Source organism: Pleurodeles waltl, chromosome 3_1, assembly GCF_031143425.1.
Source record: "Pleurodeles waltl isolate 20211129_DDA chromosome 3_1, aPleWal1.hap1.20221129, whole genome shotgun sequence".
NCBI classification, from domain to species: domain Eukaryota; kingdom Metazoa; phylum Chordata; class Amphibia; order Caudata; family Salamandridae; genus Pleurodeles; species Pleurodeles waltl.
In genome coordinates this window covers 991,169,148-991,190,547 of record NC_090440.1, presented here as the reverse complement: position 1 = coordinate 991,190,547, position 21,400 = coordinate 991,169,148, and the positions used below count along the sequence as shown (strand labels likewise).

General features: G+C 50.3%; 1 protein-coding gene across 1 annotated transcript in view; it reads right to left on the bottom strand.

Annotated features, from left to right (window-relative positions):
- The window catches only part of LOC138284882 (lysophospholipid acyltransferase 2-like), a 143,473-nt gene extending 125,445 nt beyond the window's left edge, over positions 1-18,028 (bottom strand). Inside the window, exon 1 of the mRNA XM_069224122.1 lies at positions 17,630-18,028. Coding sequence (XP_069080223.1) covers positions 17,630-17,719 — 90 coding nt within the window. The 5' untranslated portion in view covers positions 17,720-18,028. The remainder of the gene's footprint in view (positions 1-17,629) is intronic.
- Between the last annotated feature and the right edge of the window lie 3,372 nt (positions 18,029-21,400).

The window sequence follows — 21,400 nt, the reverse complement described above, 5'->3', positions numbered from 1 at the left end:
ATTTTAAAAGTGGACACAGTGCAATTTTCACAGTTCCTGGGGGAGGTAAGTTTTTGTTAGTTTTACCAGGTAAGTAAGACATTTACAGGGTTCAGTTCTTGGTCCAAGGTAGCCCACCGTTGGGGGTTCAGAGCAACCCCAAAGTTACCACACCAGCAGCTCAGGGCCGGTCAGGTGCAGAGTTCAAAGTGGTGCCCAAAACGCATAGGCTATAATGGAGAGAAGGGGGTGCCCCGGTTCCGGTCTGCTTGCAGGTAAGTACCCGCGTCTTCGGAGGGCAGACCAGGGGGGTTTTGTAGGGCACCGGGGGGGACACAAGCCCACACAGAAATTTCACCCTCAGCAGCGCGGGGGTGGCCGGGTGCAGTGTAGAAACAAGCGTCGGGTTTTCAGTGTTAGTCTATGAGAGATCAAGGGATCTCTTCAGCGCTGCAGGCAGGCAAGGGGGGGCTTCCTCGGGGAAACCTCCACTTGGGCAAGGGAGAGGGACTCCTGGGGGTCACTTCTCCAGTGAAAGTCCGGTCCTTCAGGTCCTGGGGGCTGCGGGTGCAGGGTCTTTTCCAGGCGTCGGGACTTAGGTTTCAGAGAGTCGCGGTCAGGGGAAGCCTCGGGATTCCCTCTGCAGGCGGCGCTGTGGGGGCTCAGGGGGGACAGGTTTTGGTACTCACAGTCGTAGAGTAGTCTGGGGGTCCTCCCTGAGGTGTTGGTTCTCCACCAGCCGAGTCGGGGTCGCCGGGTGCAGTGTTGCAAGTCTCACGCTTCTTGCGGGGAGTTGCAGGGTTCTTTAAAGCTGCTTCTTGAAACAAAGTTGCAGTCTTTTTGGAGCAGGTCCGCTGTCCTCTGGAGTTTCTTGTCGTCGTCGAAGCAGGGCAGTCCTCAGAGGATGCAGAGGTCGCTGGTCCCTTTGGAAGGCGTCGCTGGAGCAGAGTTCTTTGGAAGGCAGGAGACAGGCCGGTGAGTTTCTGGAGCCAAGGCAGTTGTTGTCTTCTGGTCTTCCTCTGCAGGGGTTTTCAGCTGGGCAGTCCTTCTTCTTGTTGTTGCAGGAATCTAATTTTCTAGGGTTCAGGGTAGCCCTTAAATACTAAATTTAAGGGCGTGTTTAGGTCTGGGGGGTTAGTAGCCAATGGCTACTAGCCCTGAGGGTGGGTACACCCTCTTTGTGCCTCCTCCCAAGGGGAGGGGGTCACAATCCTAACCCTATTGGGGGAATCCTCCATCTGCAAGATGGAGGATTTCTAAAAGTTAGAGTCACCTCAGCTCAGGACACCTTAGGGGCTGTCCTGACTGGCCAGTGACTCCTCCTTGTTGCTTTCTTTGTTCCCTCCAGCCTTGCCGCCAAAAGTGGGGGCCGTGGCCGGAGGGGGCGGGCAACTCCACTAAGCTGGAGTGCCCTGCTGGGCTGTGACAAAGGGGTGAGCCTTTGAGGCTCACCGCCAGGTGTTACAGCTCCTGCCTGGGGGAGGTGTTAGCATCTCCACCCAGTGCAGGCTTTGTTACTGGCCTCAGAGTGACAAAGGCACTCTCCCCATGGGGCCAGCAACATGTCTCTAGTGTGGCAGGCTGCTGGAACTAGTCAGCCTACACAGACAGTCGGTTAAGTTTCAGGGGGCACCTCTAAGGTGCACTCTGGGGTGTATTTTGCAATAAAAGGTACACTGGCATCACTGTGCATTTATTGTGCTGAGAAGTTTGATACCAAACTTCCCAATTTTCAGTGTAGCCATTATGGTGCTGTGGAGTTTGTGTTTGACAAACTCCCAGACCATATACTCTTATGGCTACCCTGCACTTACAATGTCTAAGGTTTTGTTTAGACACTGTAGGGGTACCATGCTCATGCACTGGTACCCTCACCTATGGTATAGTGCACCCTGCCTTAGGGCTGTAAGGCCTGCTAGAGGGGTGACTGACCTATACTTGCATAGGCAGTGAGAGGTTGGCATGGCACCCTGAGGGGAGTGCCATGTCGACTTACTCGTTTTGTTCTCACTAGCACACACAAGCTGGCAAGCAGTGTGTCTGTGCTGAGTGAGAGGTCTCCAGGGTGGCATAAGACATGCTGCAGCCCTTAGAGACCTTCCTTGGCATCAGGGCCCTTGGTACTAGAAGTACCAGTTACAAGGGACTTATCTGGATGCCAGGGTCTGCCAATTGTGGATACAAAAGTACAGGTTAGGGAAAGAACACTGGTGCTGGGGCCTGGTTAGCAGGCCTCAGCACACTTTCAATTGTAAACATAGCATCAGCAAAGGCAAAAAGTCAGGGGGCAACCATGCCAAGGAGGCATTTCCTTACACACACGCACACACTTACCTTCAGCTCAGCCTCTAAGGTCCCAGGAGGGTTGGTCAGCCAATGAGGGAGGGCAGCAGTCCCAACTTCGTCACAGAGTGGGATGGGTTCAGTGAGACTGCTGACCCCACCACACTCTGAGACAAGGTGTCACTGATTGACACTCGCCCTGGGCGCTTCAAGGCTTAAACCTGAAGTGCCCAGGTCAAAGTCAATAAGTGGCGCTTCCCTCGTCACCGAGGGTGAGGGCCTCGATGCACCTTTGCTGAGCTGAGGAGGTCACACCCATAGGAACTGTGACCTCTTCAGCCAAGCAAAGTTCAGCTCAGGCAGCCAGGAGCGTGAACAAATCGTGCATGTCTACTCCTGGCTGCCTGATCTGAAAATGAAGAGTGTCTGTCAAGTTGACCTTTGCTCAGCCTAACAGACACTCTTCATGAGGGGCAAAAGGTGAGGGGGCATGGCCCCTCAGCCCCAAAGGACAGACCGCAGCTGCACAATAGCCCTGTCAGCCAAACCACACCCTCCCTCAACCTCAGGGGCGGCTCCTCCACTAGGACGGAGGAGTGTCGCCCCCACCGCCAACAGCAGGAGCTGCTAAACTTTTATTAAGACAACATAATAAACTTTATTTTGTTGTTTCTGTAAAAGTGGGCGGGGGCCACTGGCATGGCGTAGACGGAGGTGGAGAGCTGAGCACTCCCACTCAGTGCGCAAGTATGTTTGGCCGACCGTCTGGTGCCGGCCAAATACACATGCACACAGGGTTCTCTCCAGCCCAGCAACATGGGCGCTCCCAGCCAATCCTGACGCTGTTTTGAGCAGCATCAAGATTGGCCGCAAGGCAGGCTGGGAGCCTGTGCCTGCCTGCAGCCTGCGACGGAGGAGCAGAGCAGCGTGGCGTGGTGCAGGAAAAAAGGTAAGGTTTTTTTTTTTTTGTGCCCCACCCACCCTCCCTGCCATCCGCTACCCCGCCCCTTTTCCCTCCCGTGAGCCGCGACTGGTTATGAGCCGCACAGGTTATACTGTGTACGTCAGTATGTGTCACAGGAAAATGCAGCCATGTAGCATAACCACAGAGTGCAGAACTTCCTGCTGAAGCCCAGAGGTACGAGGGATGCACAACACACCACAGCCAAAGGAGCCGTACGTGGCCGCATTTATTTCATGTTTAACGCCAATATGTATCATATTTGTGTAACATAAACTCATTGCTTTGCGAGGCAAAACATGCTGTGAGCCCATCTTAAACCGCGCAGCCCTCGGTACCGTGAGGATCGGTCGTGGACCCTCAAACAACATCCCCTGCTGACTTCACCTGCCCTCCGACCCGCACACTGAAGGTGTGAAGGGAGCCCTCAGTGGCCTAGACTGAAAGATGCATGAAGACTTTATGGAAAATGTACTTCTCCCTGATGAGGCCGTGAGTGATGCTCGAGATCCCCCTCTCTTTCTAGCCAGATAGGAAATCTACCGCTTCAACTTGTGAATGGAAGTCTGAAGCAGCCCTGCACTTTTGTCCTGACCAGCCCCCGCGCTGGAGGGAAGGGGGGAAGGGTGGTAGGGGTCGGGGGTTGAGTGGGTGTAAGTGCGAGCTTGCTGCTGCTTTTGTTACTGGGGCCGATATGGCAGCAAAACCGGCCCCCACAGCTGCAAAACCGGCCCGACCCTTCCAGCTCCCCGGGACAACGCCCGATGCCAACCCGGCCCTGTCTGCATAACCCTGGCTCTGGCATGTCCTTACCACACAGTCCTGGGGGTCACTGAGGCCCTAGTGGCCCGAGGCGAGTCCAGGAAATCCAGTGGAAAAAAAGTTCCTCACACTTCCGGATTTTCAAGATTGACAACTCAGTTGAGGGGAATGAGCTGTGCTGGGAAGAGCCCACAACAGTGCTTAATCTGTGAAAAAAACAATACGTGCCAGGGCCCTCACCTGGAGGCCACTGCAGCTTGCACCACGTTGCCCCTGCCAGTGCTGCCAACGATGGCACCAACACGACTGCTAACCATCACACTACTACAGGGGTGACAACTCATACTATCCCAGGCCACCATAGCTACAACATTGGCTTGGGCAGCAGGTAATAGTCATTTTTAATGTATATTGTAATTAACTGCTATTCTGGCCGTCTCTAAATTAACTAGTCAGCGCGACCTTGTGGCAGACTGTCACAAGCACCAGTGCTGACAATAAAGTGCCAGTTACCCACTGGCTCAAATTAACTACCACACACCTAATGGTTTAGAATTCTACCCCAATCATCTTACCTTGGGTAGGCCCAGAGCCAAGGCTGCCGCTCCTGCCTTCTCCTGTCCCAAAAATGTGAGGTGAAAAAAATGTATCATTCTAACCAGTGGCAAGAGGGTGGCATTGCACGCTTTTGTGAATTGGTTTTTGGATATATTGGGCCCTTTTTACGAATTAATAGAGCACAATGTGTAAACTGTACAGGGATCATTCTATGGCGCTCCAAAAGTGCCTTAACAGGGCACGTCAGTTGCTGGAGCGCTTCGCAGATGAATCGCAGCCCCTCCGATCAGTTTTTAATCTGGACAGCTTGATGTGATCTCCGCACCTGTCACCTGTATGTCCTCCAACTCCACCCTCTCTGCAAAATCTTCTTTAGGGGTGCACTCAGTTTGCTGATGCTAGGGCCCCGCAGAAGGCTAACAGGTGTGCTGCTTGAGAAGGAGTTCTTCAAACGTGGACGTACCGTTCTCTTGGAGCTTTCGCAGTAAAGCGAGTAGCTCAGTAGCGCCTAGAGGTTTTCAGTTTTGCACACGTCAGACGTAAAACCAGATTCTCTTTCCAGCCCACCGTGGCTTACTTGGCACGAACTCACCACCATACTCTAGCTGCTGATAATTTCGCAAAGCATGATACAGCAGAAAGATGCTGGACGTGAGTGAAATAGCCTAGCCCTGCCTCTTCACCTCTGCAATGGAAGCTGCAAGTGTCCTGAAAAAAACCCGCCAAACTCATTTAACCTACAGAAACCCCACACACTTCGGGAAATCAAATTGTAGGCCCTCTTTGCTTAACGGGCTAGAGAAGATACTATTAATGCTGGAAGAACGGGAGAACAAGTTTAAATAGAGCCATCTGGAAATAGGACGTCTTCTCTGCCACACAATTCCTTCGAGACAAAGCACCAGCAGCGTTATTTCTTTCACCTGGTACTGACTTGCTCTAAATGTCACGGTTCCCTTTAAAGAGATCAGCACCACTGTCTTCAGGCGCTACAGGACCAACAGTTAGATGGCCCTCCTTTTGTTTACTCCATTCACCATAGGAGTGGTATCTGACCAAAAACAAAAACGACACTTTTGCCCTTAAACAGTGTGGCCAGACTTGAAGTGCTCCATGAATGGGAGCAACCCCAGAGCAGTGAAATATCCGACCTGGCCGAATATGAGCGACTGAAAACACAATTTCTGCATGCACCATTGCCATTCAAGATGGCACCAAAACCCACTGAGTTCCTGGTTTGTTTTTGTGAGGGGTGTGGAGGGTGGGGAGGGGGAGAAAATGCAATATAGCCACACCACGTGTACACTGGAGGAACTCATTCAAACTTTTTAATTCAGCATTGGCTTCCACTGACAATGGGGGCCTGCGGTTCTTCACTTGAGTCCTGACATTTCCTTCTGGAAGGAACTGGAAAAAGGGCTACCCATGGAGAACATTGTAGGGCGAAATTTAACTGGCGTTTCAAAGCCTGTAGCTGATGTAAAGTCACTGTCTTTGCCTACAAGAAGGTGGCCACAGACGCAGTAAATGCCATCATGTCATCGTCAGGCAAGAATTATAGACCCTCGATGATTTGAGCAAGATGCCTAAAAAGATGGTTTTGCAGTTGGATGTGTCACTTTTCGAATATTAAGGGAATCCCCAACTTTTGAATTGGTTTGATGAAAACCTCTAGACTTTCAGCACACTGCTAAGTCCCACCTGCTCCCAAAAAACAGAAACTCATCAAGGTAATGAATTATCTGTTTTCAACCTGTAATCATTCTGACCACTAATTCCCAGAACTATCTAAAGCACTCAGAGAAAGCACAAGACACTGAACAGCGAATTGGCATACACGTATCAAAGAAAAAACTTCCACCAAATGGAAACCTTGCAATCTGAAATCAGCTGGGTGCACAGGTAACAATCTAAAGGCAGATTCGGTATCTGACTTACCCACCAGTGTGACCTTTCCTAATGACCTAAATTTCTCCACAGCCTGGTCAAACAGCATAGGGAACTGAAGTCAGTGAAGGGTCAATTGTATCGCTAATTGAGGAACCATCTGGAAAAAACTGATTGTGTATAAGTTTAAACTGACCAGGCTCTTTCTTTGCCACAGTCTCCTGGGAATTCCTTTTCCTGTAAAGGAGGGTGGATAAATAGGTCTACTAACCTCTGTGGGACATCACTTTCTCAATCTTTTTCCTAGCAAGTATGGCATATATGGGCATTGAAGGCAAATTCTGGGGTACGTATCCACCAATTCTCCTGCTGGGGTTTTAACCCATCCCTGAAATGCAAGTGCAACATCAGAGTTGCTTGTCTGTCTCTTAACGCAAAAACCAGTAAGGCAAATTATTCATGAAAAAAGGGAGAGGGAGCCCTGATGGAGAAACTAACAGAAACTGAGGTATGAACTGGTGGCTCAGAACTAGAGAAGAGGATACGATTTAGCTCTTGATTTATTGTGGCCTTTGGGCTTTAGGTAGGACCTCAGGTCAGAAAAGTGACAGAAATGATTGTATTTGCATGCTGCTGGTGTCTAATGCAGGGGTCTTCTTATTGAAAAACCTACAGGTCCATTTTCTACTACCTCTACCTATGGAAGAGGCCGCAAAGAAATGTCCCAATCTTAGACAACACTGACTTTGGAGTCATTTTTAGGCTCACCTGTTTGCTAAAGACATCTTGGGGACTTTTAGAAAGTGGACCTAGGAATGCATTTCACCCACAGATTACCATTGGCTTTGTGGTTTGTAACTCACATTTTCTGGCTTTATTTGCTTTAGGCTCTCCAGTGTGATTTTGTCCCTCCCACTGACTAAACAGTGTTTACTGTATCCCTCCACAAACTCGCTTTCAGTAAACAGGCCTTTAAAATGTGTTCTTATCTTGTTACATTTGCTGTGCATTCAAAGACGGGGTCAAATGTTAGACTCTCTCTTCCAAGGGAGCTTGGTGTTTACTTTCTTTCTCTGTCTTCAAAATGAGAAAATATATGTGACAATCTTGCCAGGTATCAATGTAAGAGGGGAGAGTGTAGTCTGTTTTTCTTCTAGCACACAACAAAAAAAAAAATAATGAACTGTGCTGATGTTTCAGAATATAACAGAATTAGTATAAATGAAGCATATTTATTTGTAATTCTAAAGTGTGGTGGCAACAAATATTTGAATACAATCAAAACATATCAATCAACTAGGTGATGACATTTGTACACATTATCGTCTGAGTGCAGTAAAAAACGTATTTCAATGCAAATGTAATGGTCATTTCAATTAAAACGTGTTCTCTGCAATGGCAGTGCATTGCCACACCATGCAAACTCCACACTACGCCACTCCACTTTACAACATGCCACTCCACTCCCCTCTACTCTGAGACACACTACAACATGCCAAGCAACTCCAATCCATGCCACTCACTCCAAAACACAACACACCACTCAGCTCTATGCTCCTTCACTCTACGCACTTTGCTGCACTCCACTTACACTGCTACACTGTACCACACTCCAATCCACTCCAGTGTACCCAAGTCTACCCCACCCCAATGCACTTTGCTACAATCTACCCCACTCCACCCAGTCTACCCCACACCACTCCAATCTAACCCACCCCAATTTTCTACCCCACTCCACCTTACCCCAATCCACCCCACTTCAATCTACCCCAATCCACTTCAGTCTTTCCCAATTCACTCCACTACAATCTACCCCTTTCTAATCTACCCCACTTCACTCTACCCTAGTCTACCCCATTCCACTACAATCCACTCCACTCTTCTCCAGTCTACGTCCTTCCAGTATACCCCACTCCACTCAATCTTACCAGGCAAGCCACCCCACTCCAGTCTATCCCACTCCACCCTAATCTACCACATACCACTCACATCTACCACACTTTGCTCCAATATACCCCAGTCTACCCACTCTGCTCCAATCCACTCCAATCTGTCACACTCTAATCTACCCCAATCCACCCCACCCCACTCAATGTACCCAAATCCAACCCACCCACTGCAGTCTACTTGACCCACTTTAATCTACCCCACTCCCCTCTACTCCACTCCACTGCAGTTACCTCACTCCATTTCAATTTACCCCACTCCAGAATTTACTGCAATCTATCCAACTCCTCTCCACTCCAATTTACCCTACCTCACTCCAATCTACACCACTCCACCACAATCTACCCCACTCCAGTCTACCACAATCTACCCCACTCCAATCCACCCAATTTACAATACTCCACTCTAATGTACCCCCCTCTACTTTACCCAGATCTAATCCACTCCACTTCACCCCTACCTACCCACTCTAATTTACTCAACTCCACTCTAATCTACCCCACACCTCCCCATCCCAATCTACCCTACTCTGATTTTCCCCTCCCCAATCTACCCCACTCTAATCTACCCAACTCCACTCCAATCTCTCCACTCTACCCCACCCCACTGCAGTCTACCCCACCCCACTGCAATCTACCCCACCCAATCTATCCCCCACCACTGTGCGCCACTCCAATCTACCCCACTCCATTCCAGTCTACCCCACTCCAATCTACCCCACTCTAAACTACCCCACTCCAATTATTCCTCTTCAATCTTCTGCACCCAATCTACCCCAGTCCATTCCAATATACCTTACTCTAATCTACCCAGTGTACCCCACGCCAACCTAATCCCCCACTCCACTCCAATTCTAGCCCCCTCCACTCCTCCCCAATCTATCTCACTCCACTTCACTCCAATCTCAATTCCAGTCCAATCTATCCAACTCCACTCCACCCCAGTCTACTCCCACTTCACACTAGCCCAGTCTACCTCAATCCAGTCCACCTACTTCAGTCTACCCAATCTACCCTCTCCACTCTACCCCAATCTACCAGACTCCATTCCACCCTACCCAATATACCCCACTCCACTTCACTCCAATCTACCACGTCACCCAAATCTACCCCGCTCCAGTCCATTCTAACCCACTTCATCCAATCTAGCCCACTCCAATTTACCCCACTTCACCCCAAACTACCCTAATCTACCCCATCCAATCTGCCCACTCTAATCTACCCCAAACTACTCCACTCCAAACTACCTCACTCTAAACCAATCGACCCCTCTCCAATCAAGCCCACCCATCTACCCCACAACACTCTATCCACATCCCCACCAATCTACTCCACTTCAATGTACCCCACTCCAATCTACCCCACTCCAAACTACCTCACTCCAATCACCCCTCTTCAATATACCGCACTCCAATCCACCCCACTCCATTTCAATCCGCCTTACTCTTATCCACCAATCTACCTCACCCCAATCTACACCACTCCCTACTCTATCGCAATCTATCACACTCCATTCCACTCTACCTAATGTACCCCCACTCCATAGAACTATAGTCTACCACATGCCACTCAAATCCACCCACACCACCCTAATCCAATCCACTCCATCCCACTATAATCTACTTTAGCCCACTCCAATTTAAACAACTCTACTCCAATCTACCCCATGTAGTCTGACCACGTCAGTCTACTCCAGTCTACTCCACTCCAATCTACTCCGCCCTAACACAATCTACCCCACTCCAATCTATCCCACCTCAAAAAATATACACCACACCACTCCTTCCAACTTCACTCAAATCTACTCCAATCTACCCCAACGTGCCCCTCTCCAAACAACCCTACTCCTATCTATCTCACTCCAATCTACCCCACTCCACTCAATCTACACTAGCAAAATCAATCTATTCCACGCCAATCTACCCCACTCCACCTTCATTTACCCCACTCCACTTCAATCTACTCCTCTCCACTACTATGTACACCACTCAACTCCATTCTAACCCACTCTAGTCTACTCCACTCCAATCTACCCCAATCTCATGGCTCTACTTTTAACCATTCTACCCCACTTCACTCCAATCTACCCAATATAGCCCACTCTACCCCAATCTACCCCATTCCACTCAAATCTACCCCACTTTACCCCAATTCAATCTACCCCACTCTCATGCGCTCTACTTTTAACCATTCTACCCCACTCCACTCCAATCTACCCAATATAGCCCACTCTACCCCAATCTACCCCATTCCACTCAAATCTACCCCACTTTACTCCAATTCAATCTACCCCACTCCAATATATCCTAATCTACTCCACACCAATCTACTTCACTCCAATTTACCCCACTCTACCCATCTACCCCACTCTACCCCAATCTACCCCACTCCACCCCATTCCAATCTAACTTCCCATCCCAATCTACCCCACACCACTCCAATCATCTACCCCACTTCCCCAATCTACCCTACTCCAGTCTATTCCACTCCAAACCACCCCAGCCTACCTCGCTCCATTCCATTCTACCCTACTATAATCCACACAATCTACCCCACTCCATTCTCCTGTATACTACCCCACTCCACTCCAATCTACCCCACTTCACCCTGATCTACCCCAATTCAATCATCCCACTCCCCCACTCCAATATACCAAGCTCCAGTCTACCCCCAAACTATTCCACTCCAGTCTGCTCCACTCAAATCTACTCCACGACATTCTACCCCAATCTAAGCCACTCTACTGTAATCCACCACATTCCAGCCTACCTCACCCTATCCCAAGCTATGCTATACCATTGCAATCTACCCCACTTCCTCAATATACCCCACTTCACTCTGCCTCACTCCAAACACCCCTGTCTATCCCACTCCAATTTACCCATTTCATTCCTCTGCATACTACCCTACTCCACTCCAATCTACCCACTCAAATCTAACCCAATCCACCCCACATCAGTCTTCCCAAATCTATTCTGATATCTCCCAGTCTTCTCCTCTCCACTCATATCTACCCCACACCAGTCTACCCTACTCTACTCGTCTACCCCAATAAATCCCACCCCACCTCAATCTACACCCCTCCACTCTACCCACTCCAATCTACCCCACTTCCACTCCAATCTAACCTATTTCAATCTACCCCACTCCAATATAACCTACCTATCCCTATCTACCCCACACAACCCCAATCTGTCCCACTTCCCCAATCTACCCCACTCCACTCTATCCCACTCCACCCCACTCCAATCTACCCCAATCTACCCCACTCCATCCCCTTTACCATAGTATAATCCACCCAATCTATCCCACTCCAATCTACTCCACCCCAATTTACCAACTCCACTCAAATATATCCCAGTCACCCACCCACCCTTCCTAAATCTACCCCGATCTAGTCTACTCCCATTTACCCCACTCTAATTTACCCCAATCTATTCCACTCCGATCTAACCCACTCCACTGCCAATCTACCCAATTAAATCAACTCCACTCCAATCCACCACGCTAATCTACCCAACCCCCACTCTAATCTACCCCGTTCCACCCCACTCCAGTCTACCCCACTACCTCACTCCATTCTACCCTACTCTGCCCCAATCCACTCTATACCAATCTACCCCACTCCACTCTACTCCAATCTATCCCATTCCACTGTACCTCAATTTACCCCACTCCAATCTACCCCACCGTTCCCACATCACTATGTTTCAGCCATGTTGAACAGCAGCCACACTGGTGTACAAGATGGCTAAAACACATTGCCAAAGCCAATAGCTCTAGCTTAGGTGAGACCTATTGGCTTTGCCAGTGCTTCTTTTATCCAACTAGTCATCTGCGTCTGACTTCACTGCATGACCGAGTTTCTGGCTTTTAACATTCCAAACCTGGTCACGGTAATCTGGCACACCCGACATAATCTTTATGAGCAGCAATTACATTAGATTGATAACAAAGGCATTTGAAACCAAACTCAGGGTTTTTTCCATCAGAAATGCTGTCAGCATGTTACGTTCCTAAAACAAGTTTGGTAATGTCCTGTTGACCTTAGTTCCTCCATCCTTTCACTCATTCAGTGCCTCCTCTCTTAGACCTATCTCTATCAGAGTGAAGGCGCCAACAGACAAACCCTTCCATGTCCTTTCTTTAACCTCTGTATATAGATGCCACAGCAATTGCGCATGCTCAGAGATTCCTACCTGCTCGCGTGAATACTGCTCCCCTTCGGTGTTTCACCTGGATTGCCGCAGCCGTCTCCGCCACGGGTAGGAATGGCGTCGGAGGGATGTGTGCCGGCGCGGCAGACCTCTCTACAGACCCTCCACTTCCCTCTTCTTGTGCGCCTTGTTTACCACCTCTCAGAGGTTGTCTGGGGCAGGGCTACTTCTGGGCTGAGTGGAGCGGGCTGACAACTGGTTACGTGTCTGTTACTGCGGGTGGGATGGAGATCAGAGCTGGGTGATTGTGCACAAATGGAGCAAAGTAGGCATCAAAGCCCCACTGTTGCTGCTAAAGTGAAGGAACTGGTGCCCAGAGAGAGGACCGCGGCTGCTGACGCCAGTGACCAACCTCATGTACGAGGAGGGACCTGGTGTAGGCTACACAGAATGAGAAGCCCCCGGAGGACTCATCTATTTGTTGTTGAGAGTGTTTCCAGTGCGTGTGGACTCAGCACAGGCATCTGGTGTTGAGGTCCAGCCTCAATCGCACTCATCTGAATGGGATCTTCAAATGTAGGAACTTCTTTGTCGAGGACCATATGATATCTGGAGCATCTGGTGCACTTTATCTGCCCATTTGAGGGCTAGAGCTGACAGGTCGTTTTCGTTTCTGTAAGGGAGTGGGGGCGCTTTCGCGGTGACTTGCGGTCTACACTGCCTATCCTGGGGTGCTTCCCATTTCAAGGGGGATGAGGGACTGCAGCAGGGGTGGAAGTACTGATTCGTTGCATCAACTCTTCCTAGCAATAAGCCTAGGGTGACCACCCGTCCGTAAATTTCACGGACTGTCCGTAATTTCGCCCTGCCGTCCGTTGTCGGTGATGAAAGGCTTAACGGACGGCATTTGTCCGTAATTTTAGCCTTTACCCAAAAGGACAACGGAGGCAGGGCGAAATTACCAGCAGGTTAGTTTCCCCAGCTGGAGTGGAAGGCAGAGAGTCTCCTGTGCTGGGAGGGAGGGAGAGGCAGACTGCAAGAAAAGGCCCTCTTGCCAGGGTGTATCCTTTCCTAAAGAAATGCAAATGTACACAATTGGTAAATCTGCAATGCAAAGGGACTTGAAAACCTGCATCCACTTTAACCAAATGAGTCACTTGAAGCTTTCTGATGGCAAAAATATTTTCCTTTAGAGAGATACTGAGGTGTTGCAAGGTGAGCAGTGGAGTGTGTGGTTTTAATGGAATGTTATAAAAAATGTTAGTACTAGGTATAAACTGTATGTTATTCAAATCTGTATTTTTAGAAGCACTTTTTTTTATTTAGCTAAAATGTATTTGCGCATTTTGTAGCTGCCTATTTATGATGTAATTGTAATTATATAGCGCTTACTATCACTTACAAGGCGTCAAATGAATGTTTAAAATAAGGACTTACACATTCACAGTTCTTTCAGGGGCCTTAGTACTTCATAGTACTAACAAACATTGGCAAAGCCAATAGGTCTAGTCTACGCAAGAGTTATTGCTTTGCCAATGTGTTTTAGCATTGTTTTACACCAGAGTGGCTGCTGTTCATGTTTAAAACTTAGTGACATAGTGGTGTGGAGTGGAGTAGAGCGGCATAGGAGCAGTGACGTAGAGCCCAGTGGTGCAGGGTACAGTTCAGTTGTTTAGAGTGCACTGGCGTAGAGTGCAGTGGTTTAGAGTGCAGTGGCATGGAGAGGCGTAGGACAAAGTAGAGTGGCATGGAGTGCAGTGGAGTACAGTGGCATACAATATAGTGGCAGAGAGTGCAGTAGTGTAAAGTGGTGCAATGGCATAGAGTGCAGAGTAGACTCGCGTGGCAGAGTGCAGTGGCGTAGTGTAGAGTGGTGCAGTGCAGAGTAGAGTATAGTGCTGTAGAGTGCAGTTGCGCAGAGTGGAGTGATGCAGAGTAGAGTGGCATAGAGTGCAGTGGTGTAGAATGCGGTAGTATCTAGTAAATTGGTGTACAGTACAGTGGCAGAGAGTGCAATGTTGCAGAGTAGAGCGTCAGTGATGTGGAGTGGAGTAGAGTGGCGCAGAGAGTAGTGGCGTAGAGTACAGTGGTGCAGAGTAGAGGGCAGTGGTGTACAGTGCAGTTGTTTAGAGTGCATTGGCGTAGAGTGCAGTGGCATAGAGTGGTATGGGGTAGAGTAGCATAGAGTGTAGTGGAGTAGTGTGGCAGAGAGTGCAGTAATGCAGAGTGGTGCAGTGTCATAGAGTGCAGAGTAGACTCATGTGAGATAAATTTAGAGTCCCAGGCATACACTCTAGTGCAGTGAGACTACAGACAGGTTATGGGTACATCACATCCTGACATTAGGTGTGAGACTGTCGCCAACACCATCTGCCCTGCCTCTTTAATTTTTCTTTTTAGGTTGAAAGTCCATGGGCGGTTGGGGTTAGCCAGATGTTTTTGTTCAATTTGTTTAAACTAGCATAAGGTTAATTACATTAATGTTTCTCAAACTGTTTGCCAGGGGTGTTAAAATGTTCAGAAACATAATCAAAAGTTTGCTGTTACTTTCTCTTCAAGAAAGATTGGGTAGATTTGGGTAGGGGTGATGGCCTTGCCGCAGTACAGAAGGGCATTAATTTACTACTGAACAAGGACGTAATGTGACACCTGAATGTAGCATACCAGGAGACAATCACAAAAGACCACAGTGAATAAATAGTGCTAATGTTAAAAAAGAGTAAATAAATGCACTGACAACATAGTGAGGCATGGCCTCTCTTGCGTGTGTCTGTAAAACTGGCGTTTGTTCTTGAATTTATGTCCTGAATTGTGACCCTTTGTCCTGAATTTTTGTCCTGATTTTTGACCCTTTGTCCTGAATTTTTTTACAGTCCTGCCCAGAATTTGCATCAATGCCAGGCGGTCACCCTACTAACCAACTGTACATAATCATTTTAGGTGCTGATGTCTTGGTACCCCAGCCTGTTCAGCCGGCAACTGTAGCCCAACATATCCCCCAATCAGCAACATCCCGTGTGAAAAACGGCACAGTGAACTGACTAAATTGTATAATCGAGGGTAATAACAACATTAATACGTTTGTGAAATTAAAAGAGAATCAGTTTGTATAAAGAAAAACACTGCATGTGCAGCATATACAGCCAAAATCAGCTCTGCAAAATGTATTTAGTTTCTGTTGGTGTCCTCAAACGACAAACCTAAAAATGCTATTCGCTTTCTTTAAAGCCAACCCCCAGCCACACCCTGCCCTCTCACAATAACGCGCCTCAGCCCTTCATCTGGAATGCACAGCACCTTAGTTTCTTCTTTGTTTTCAATCCTCTTAACTCGGCATTTTGTTAGTAGAAATACAAAGCAGGCGTTGTGTGACAAAACGCAGGCACAATTCCAAAGGTGTAGGTATTCATGAGGGTGACTGAGCTAGTCCTTTCTATTGCACCATACAGCTCTAGGGATGGTGTTTCTCTAGTTTCATTGTAACCATTCTAAGGTCAGACCTACAAGTCCCAGCATGCATAGCAAAGCTGACTGAAAAACAGTACTGGCTGAAAAAGGGCCAGTAAAGAGCTATGAAGGAAGGTGGTCAGAGCAGTCACAGCAGAGACACGCGTTCATGCACACGCAGTCACAGAGCAGAAGCTCACACAGACAGCAACTAACAGGGTATTGACCTGATACGCACACAAATTGACGGTGTCACAAACAGCACCGAAGCTTGACAGCACGAATGGGATTCATTTATTAACAGTATTAGACAGAGGGCGCCTTACAGACACTCACATGACCCCGAGGAGAACTACCCATAGGTCCCCGATAGACAGGCAGGTGTAGTATTTACGGTTTTTGGTGAAGGCTTGGGGGGAGGCATTTCCAGGGGCCTGCACATCCTGCGCTGGAGGTTGTTATGGGACGAGAAAAGAGAAGGACCCCCCAAACTTTTTTTTAACAAATTCGGTCTTTCCACTCTGCTGAGATCGGTAATAGTAATATCGTGTGCTTGCCCCCTTCTTTCTTGGCCCCTCTGCTGGTATCACCTCCATGTAATGGAGAGCAGGAGTGAGTTCTGCTTGCCGCTGTGTTTGCACGAGCCACCTTCAAGATATGAGCACGAGGGGCACCAGACGACCATTCTATTATTGGCCTCTCTTTAGAAACAAGCCCCCCTTCTTCGGGCAGAGAAGTCGTGCCATTGCCATCCAATTGCAAGGTTAGGAGACACAGACGTCAGTTGACATGACAACTGCCTCATCTGCTCGTGTTCTTCCTCTTAGCCTCACCTGATTGTGCCAAGAGCCTTATCTGTTTTTGCCTCAAGTGTCCGCACTACCGGATGGTTCCTCACCGTCCCTCCCATGCCCTCATGTTTGTTGTCCCTGCCCCTTCGGGTGCCTCGTTTGTGGGAAGCCCTCTGCCCACCCTCCTGGATCATCATCTCCTACCAGTCCCGTGTGGCCACCACTCCAGTACCCCGCCACTCCAGTACCCCGCCACTCCAGTACCCCGCCTGCCGCCCAGATTCCCAGTCGCGTGACATGAGCTTTAGGTAAAGTCAGTGCTTGGAATGGAAAAATAGAAGTGCAGGTACTCTGTACCGGAGTACCTGCTTATTTCTGAGAAGTGCCGGTAATCTTCAATTGAAAATATAACGTTTTTCTTATGAAGTGCAGGTACTGTCCCTCTCTAAATAAAAAGTGCCGGTGCTCCATACCGGACAGTACCGGCCCATTTGAAGCACTAAAGTGAAGAACAATGGTCCACCAATTCGCTATGTCAGACAGCACACTTATTGCAAGGTAGGAGCCTGTGAACCCCCCCCCCCCCAATCGTACTTCGGGTGCTGCACTGATAGCTACGCCCGTGCAGTTGTATCAAGATTTTTGTCCCATCCCGTACTTGAACCCGCAGCATACAGTCCTGAGGTGCCCACCACAATCCCTACTTGCTCTCGGCGCACCCCCTAATTGTCCTCCTCCCCCGCCCCTGCCCCGTACCCCTCCGGAGGGGGTCTGGTGGCCCCACCAGCACCTGCCCCTAGAAGTCGAGGCTTTTTACCCGCTCACAAGAACACCTCTGTGCCACCCCGCCCTCCTCACCTGCTTGTCGGGCAGCCCTCGTAATTCCCGCATCAGGGCCAGCAGCAGCCCGGGGCCCTCCATCTCGGCTGCGGTACTAGAGCTCCCCATGGCTGCGCTTTAAGGTCCGCACTGGAGAGAGGCGCTGCGCTGGGCGCCCCACGGCCGAGGTAAGCCGAGGAGTGACGTACCACACCTGGCAGCCGCGGACGTCACACCCCGGCCCAGCCCACACCCCCGAGCGCACCCCGGCACCGCCCAGGGCTCCTCCGGACAGGCCAAGCTTGAGGTACACAGAGAGAGCAGGCACAGTGCGAGCGGAAGCAGGGCACGGGCACACCCCGTCCTGTACAGGACGACTGAAAAAAGTTAAGCGTCTTTCTGACACAGTCCAGACCAATGGAGAGCGACCACCAGGACAAGCTTCGGTCAGATCCGCAGAACAGGCAGAGAAAGCTAGGGGCTAGCTCCTGCGCACAGAGCACAGGCTCGGTTAGACGACAGCCACACCCAAAAGAGTCAGTGCAAGCTTCCCTCACACAAGGAGCAAGTAAAGCGCATGTAACAGCAGCTATGCTAATAAACCATTTTGTTATAAGTGGGCAATCCAAGCAAGGCTGGCACCTGGCTCAAGTCAGATGTTCTGTGCCTGGCTTTGGTGTGGTCCTAGAGCATGGTGAATGGCTTGAGGATCAAAGAAGAGCTATACTCAGGGGCGGTTCCTCCATAAGGGCGGAGGAGCGTCACCCCCCGCCAGCAGCAGCAGCTGCAAACCTTTTTCACAAAAACGATAAAAAGCTTTGTTTATTACCGTTTTGGGGGTGAAGGTGTGGGGTCATGAGGGTGATGAGCAATGCGGGGGAGTACTCAACACTCCCCCCTCAGAGCGCATGTATGTTTGGCCGGCCGGCCCGGGCCAAATACACATGCGCACAGCGCTCTCTCCAGCCCAGCAACGTAGTTGCTGGGCTGGAGAGAGCCTGCACAGACTACCTGTCTGCCTGGCAGCGCCAAGCCAGGGCGCTCCCAGCCAATCCTGACACTGCTCTGAACATCATCAGGATTGGCGCAGGGCAGCCTGGGAGCCTGTGCCTGCAGGCTGTCGGCATAGAAGAGGAGAGGAGCAGGGCGGTGGTGAAGGCGTCGGCATAGGTAAGTGTTTTTTTGTTATTATTTTTAATTTAATCCCACCCCCCCCTGTTAATCGCTCCAATTCCCTGTGCGCCACCCCGCTCCTTCAGCGTCACGCAAGCCGCTATACTGCCTTCTCAGACGTTGCTGTTTTCCTTCCTAATGGAGTCGTTTTAAAATTAAAAAAACTGCTACACATGGGACAGATGAGCGCAAACACAAGCTAAAAGGAATCCCTTCTGCTTGTGTTCAGCAGTTGAAATGCATGGACGTGAAACTCTGCCGCTGAGCTCTGCAGCTTCATGTGCGCCAATCAATCAATCAATCAATCACGATATTTATAAAGCGCGCTATGTACCCGTCAGGGTTTCGAGGCGCTGGGGGGGGGGTGCGCTGCAGTTAGCGGTCGAAGAGCCAGGTCTTGAGGAGTCTCCTGAAGGCGAGGAGGTCCTGGGTCTGGCGTAGAGATGTGGGGAGAGAGTTCCAGGTCTTGGCGGCGATGAAGGAGAAGGATCTGCCGCCGCAGGTCTTGCGCTGGATTCGGGGGACAACGGCGAGGGCGAGGTTGGCGGATCGAAGTTGACGTGTGGGAGCGTAGAAGTTTAGTCTGGAGTTGAGGTAGGAAGGTCCGGTGTTGTGCAGTGCCTTGTGAGCGTGGGTGAGGAGTTTAAAGGTGATCCTCTTCTCCACCGGGAGCCAGTGGAGTTCCCTCAGGTGAGGGGAGATGTGGCATCGGCGGGGTATGTCGAGGATCAGTCGGGCGGAAGCATTTTGGATGCGCTGGAGTCGTTTGATGTCTTTGGTTGGGATGCCTGTGTAGAGTGCGTTGCCGTAGTCCAGTCTGCTGCTGACGAGGGCTTGGGTCACCATCTTTCTGGACTCTGTTGGAATCCACTTGAAGATTCTGCGGAGCATGCGGAGGGTGTTGAAACAGGAGGAGGAGACGGTGCTGACCTGTTTGGACATGGTGAGGGCCGGGTCCAGGATGAAGCCGAGGTTTCTTGCGTGGCTGGCAGGGGTGGGTGGGGGTCCGAGGTCGGCGGGCCACCAAGAGTCGTTCCAGGCCGAGGGAGAGCGCCCGAGGATGAGGATTTCCGTCTTGTCGGAGTTGAGTTTCAGGCGACTGTTGTTCATCCATTCGGCGATGGATTTTAGTCCCTCGTGGAGGTTTGTTTTGGCGGTGAGTGGGTCTTTGGTCAGGGAGAGGACGAGCTGGGTGTCGTCGGCATAGGAGATGATGCTGAGGTGATGCTGGCGGGCCAGTTTAGCGAGGGGGGCCATGTAGACGTTGAACAATGTGGGGCTGAGGGAGGATCCTTGGGGGACGCCGCAGATGAGGTTGGTGGCTTTGGAGCGAAAGGGGGAGAGTCGGACTCTCTGAGTTCTGTCGGAGAGAAAGGATGAGATCCAGTGGAGGGCTTTGTCTTGGATGCCGGCTTCCTGGAGGCGGGTCAGTAGGGTGCGGTGGCAGACTGTGTCGAAAGCGGCTGATAGGTCGAGGAGGATGAGGGCCGAGGTTTCGCCGTTGTCCATTTGATGTCTGATGTCATCTGTGGCGGCGAGGAGAGCAGTCTCCGTGCTGTGGTTTCGTCTGAAACCGGATTGTGAGGGGTCCAGGATGGAGTTGTCTTCGAGGAAGTGGGTGAGTTGTGTGTTGACGATCTTCTTGATGACTTTTGCTGGAAAAGGGAGGAGAGAGATCGGGCGGAAGTTTTTGAGATCGTTGGGGTCGGCCTTGGGTTTCTTGAGGAGGGGTTGGATTTCTGCGTGTTTCCAGCTGTCCGGGAAGGTGGCGGAGGTGAATGAGAGGTTGATGATCTTGCGGAGTTTGGGGGCGATGGTGGCGTTGGCTGAGTTGAAAACATGATGAGGGCATGGGTCCGTGGGGGAGCCTGAGTGGATGGTGTTCATGGTTGTTGTGGTTTCTGCGTCATCCACGTGGGACCAGGCGGTGAGGCGGCAGTCGCGGGTGGAGACGTCGGGGGTGGGGTCTGGCGGTGGGCCGGTGTTGAAGCTGTTGTGGATGATCACGATTTTCTGGTGGAAGAAGGTGGAGAGGTCGTCGCAGAGTTTCTGGGAGGGCGGGATGTCGTTGGCGTTGGCTTTTGGATTTGAGAGTTCTTTCACGATGCCGAAGAGTTCTTTGCAGTCGTGGGCGTTGTTGTTGATGCGTTCGGTGAAGTGGGCGCCCTTGGCGACGCGGATCCGTTGGTGGTGTTCACGGTTTGCATCTTTGAGGGAGGCGAGGTTGTCGGGTGTGCGTTCTAGGATCCATTTCTTTTTGAGCTTCTGGCAAAGGCTTTTGGAGGTGGTCAGTTCGTCTGTGAACCAGGCTGGTTTTTTCTTTCCTTGGTTGGCGGTGGGTTTCTTGAGAGGGGCTAAGGTGTTAGCGCATTCGAGGATCCATTGATGGAGACTTTGAAGACTTGTAGTACAGATACTGTGCTGTACCGAGTGCCCACACTTCTTCAATTCCAAAGAGTACGAGCACTTCTCAGCACTGCTGCAATACATTTAATGGGAGAATACCAGCACTTCTCAGCACTGCTGCAATACATTTAATGGGAGAGTGCCAGCACTTCTCAGCACTGCTGCAATACATTTAATGGGAGAGTACCAGCACTTCTCAGCACTGCTGCAATACATTTAATGGGAGAGTGC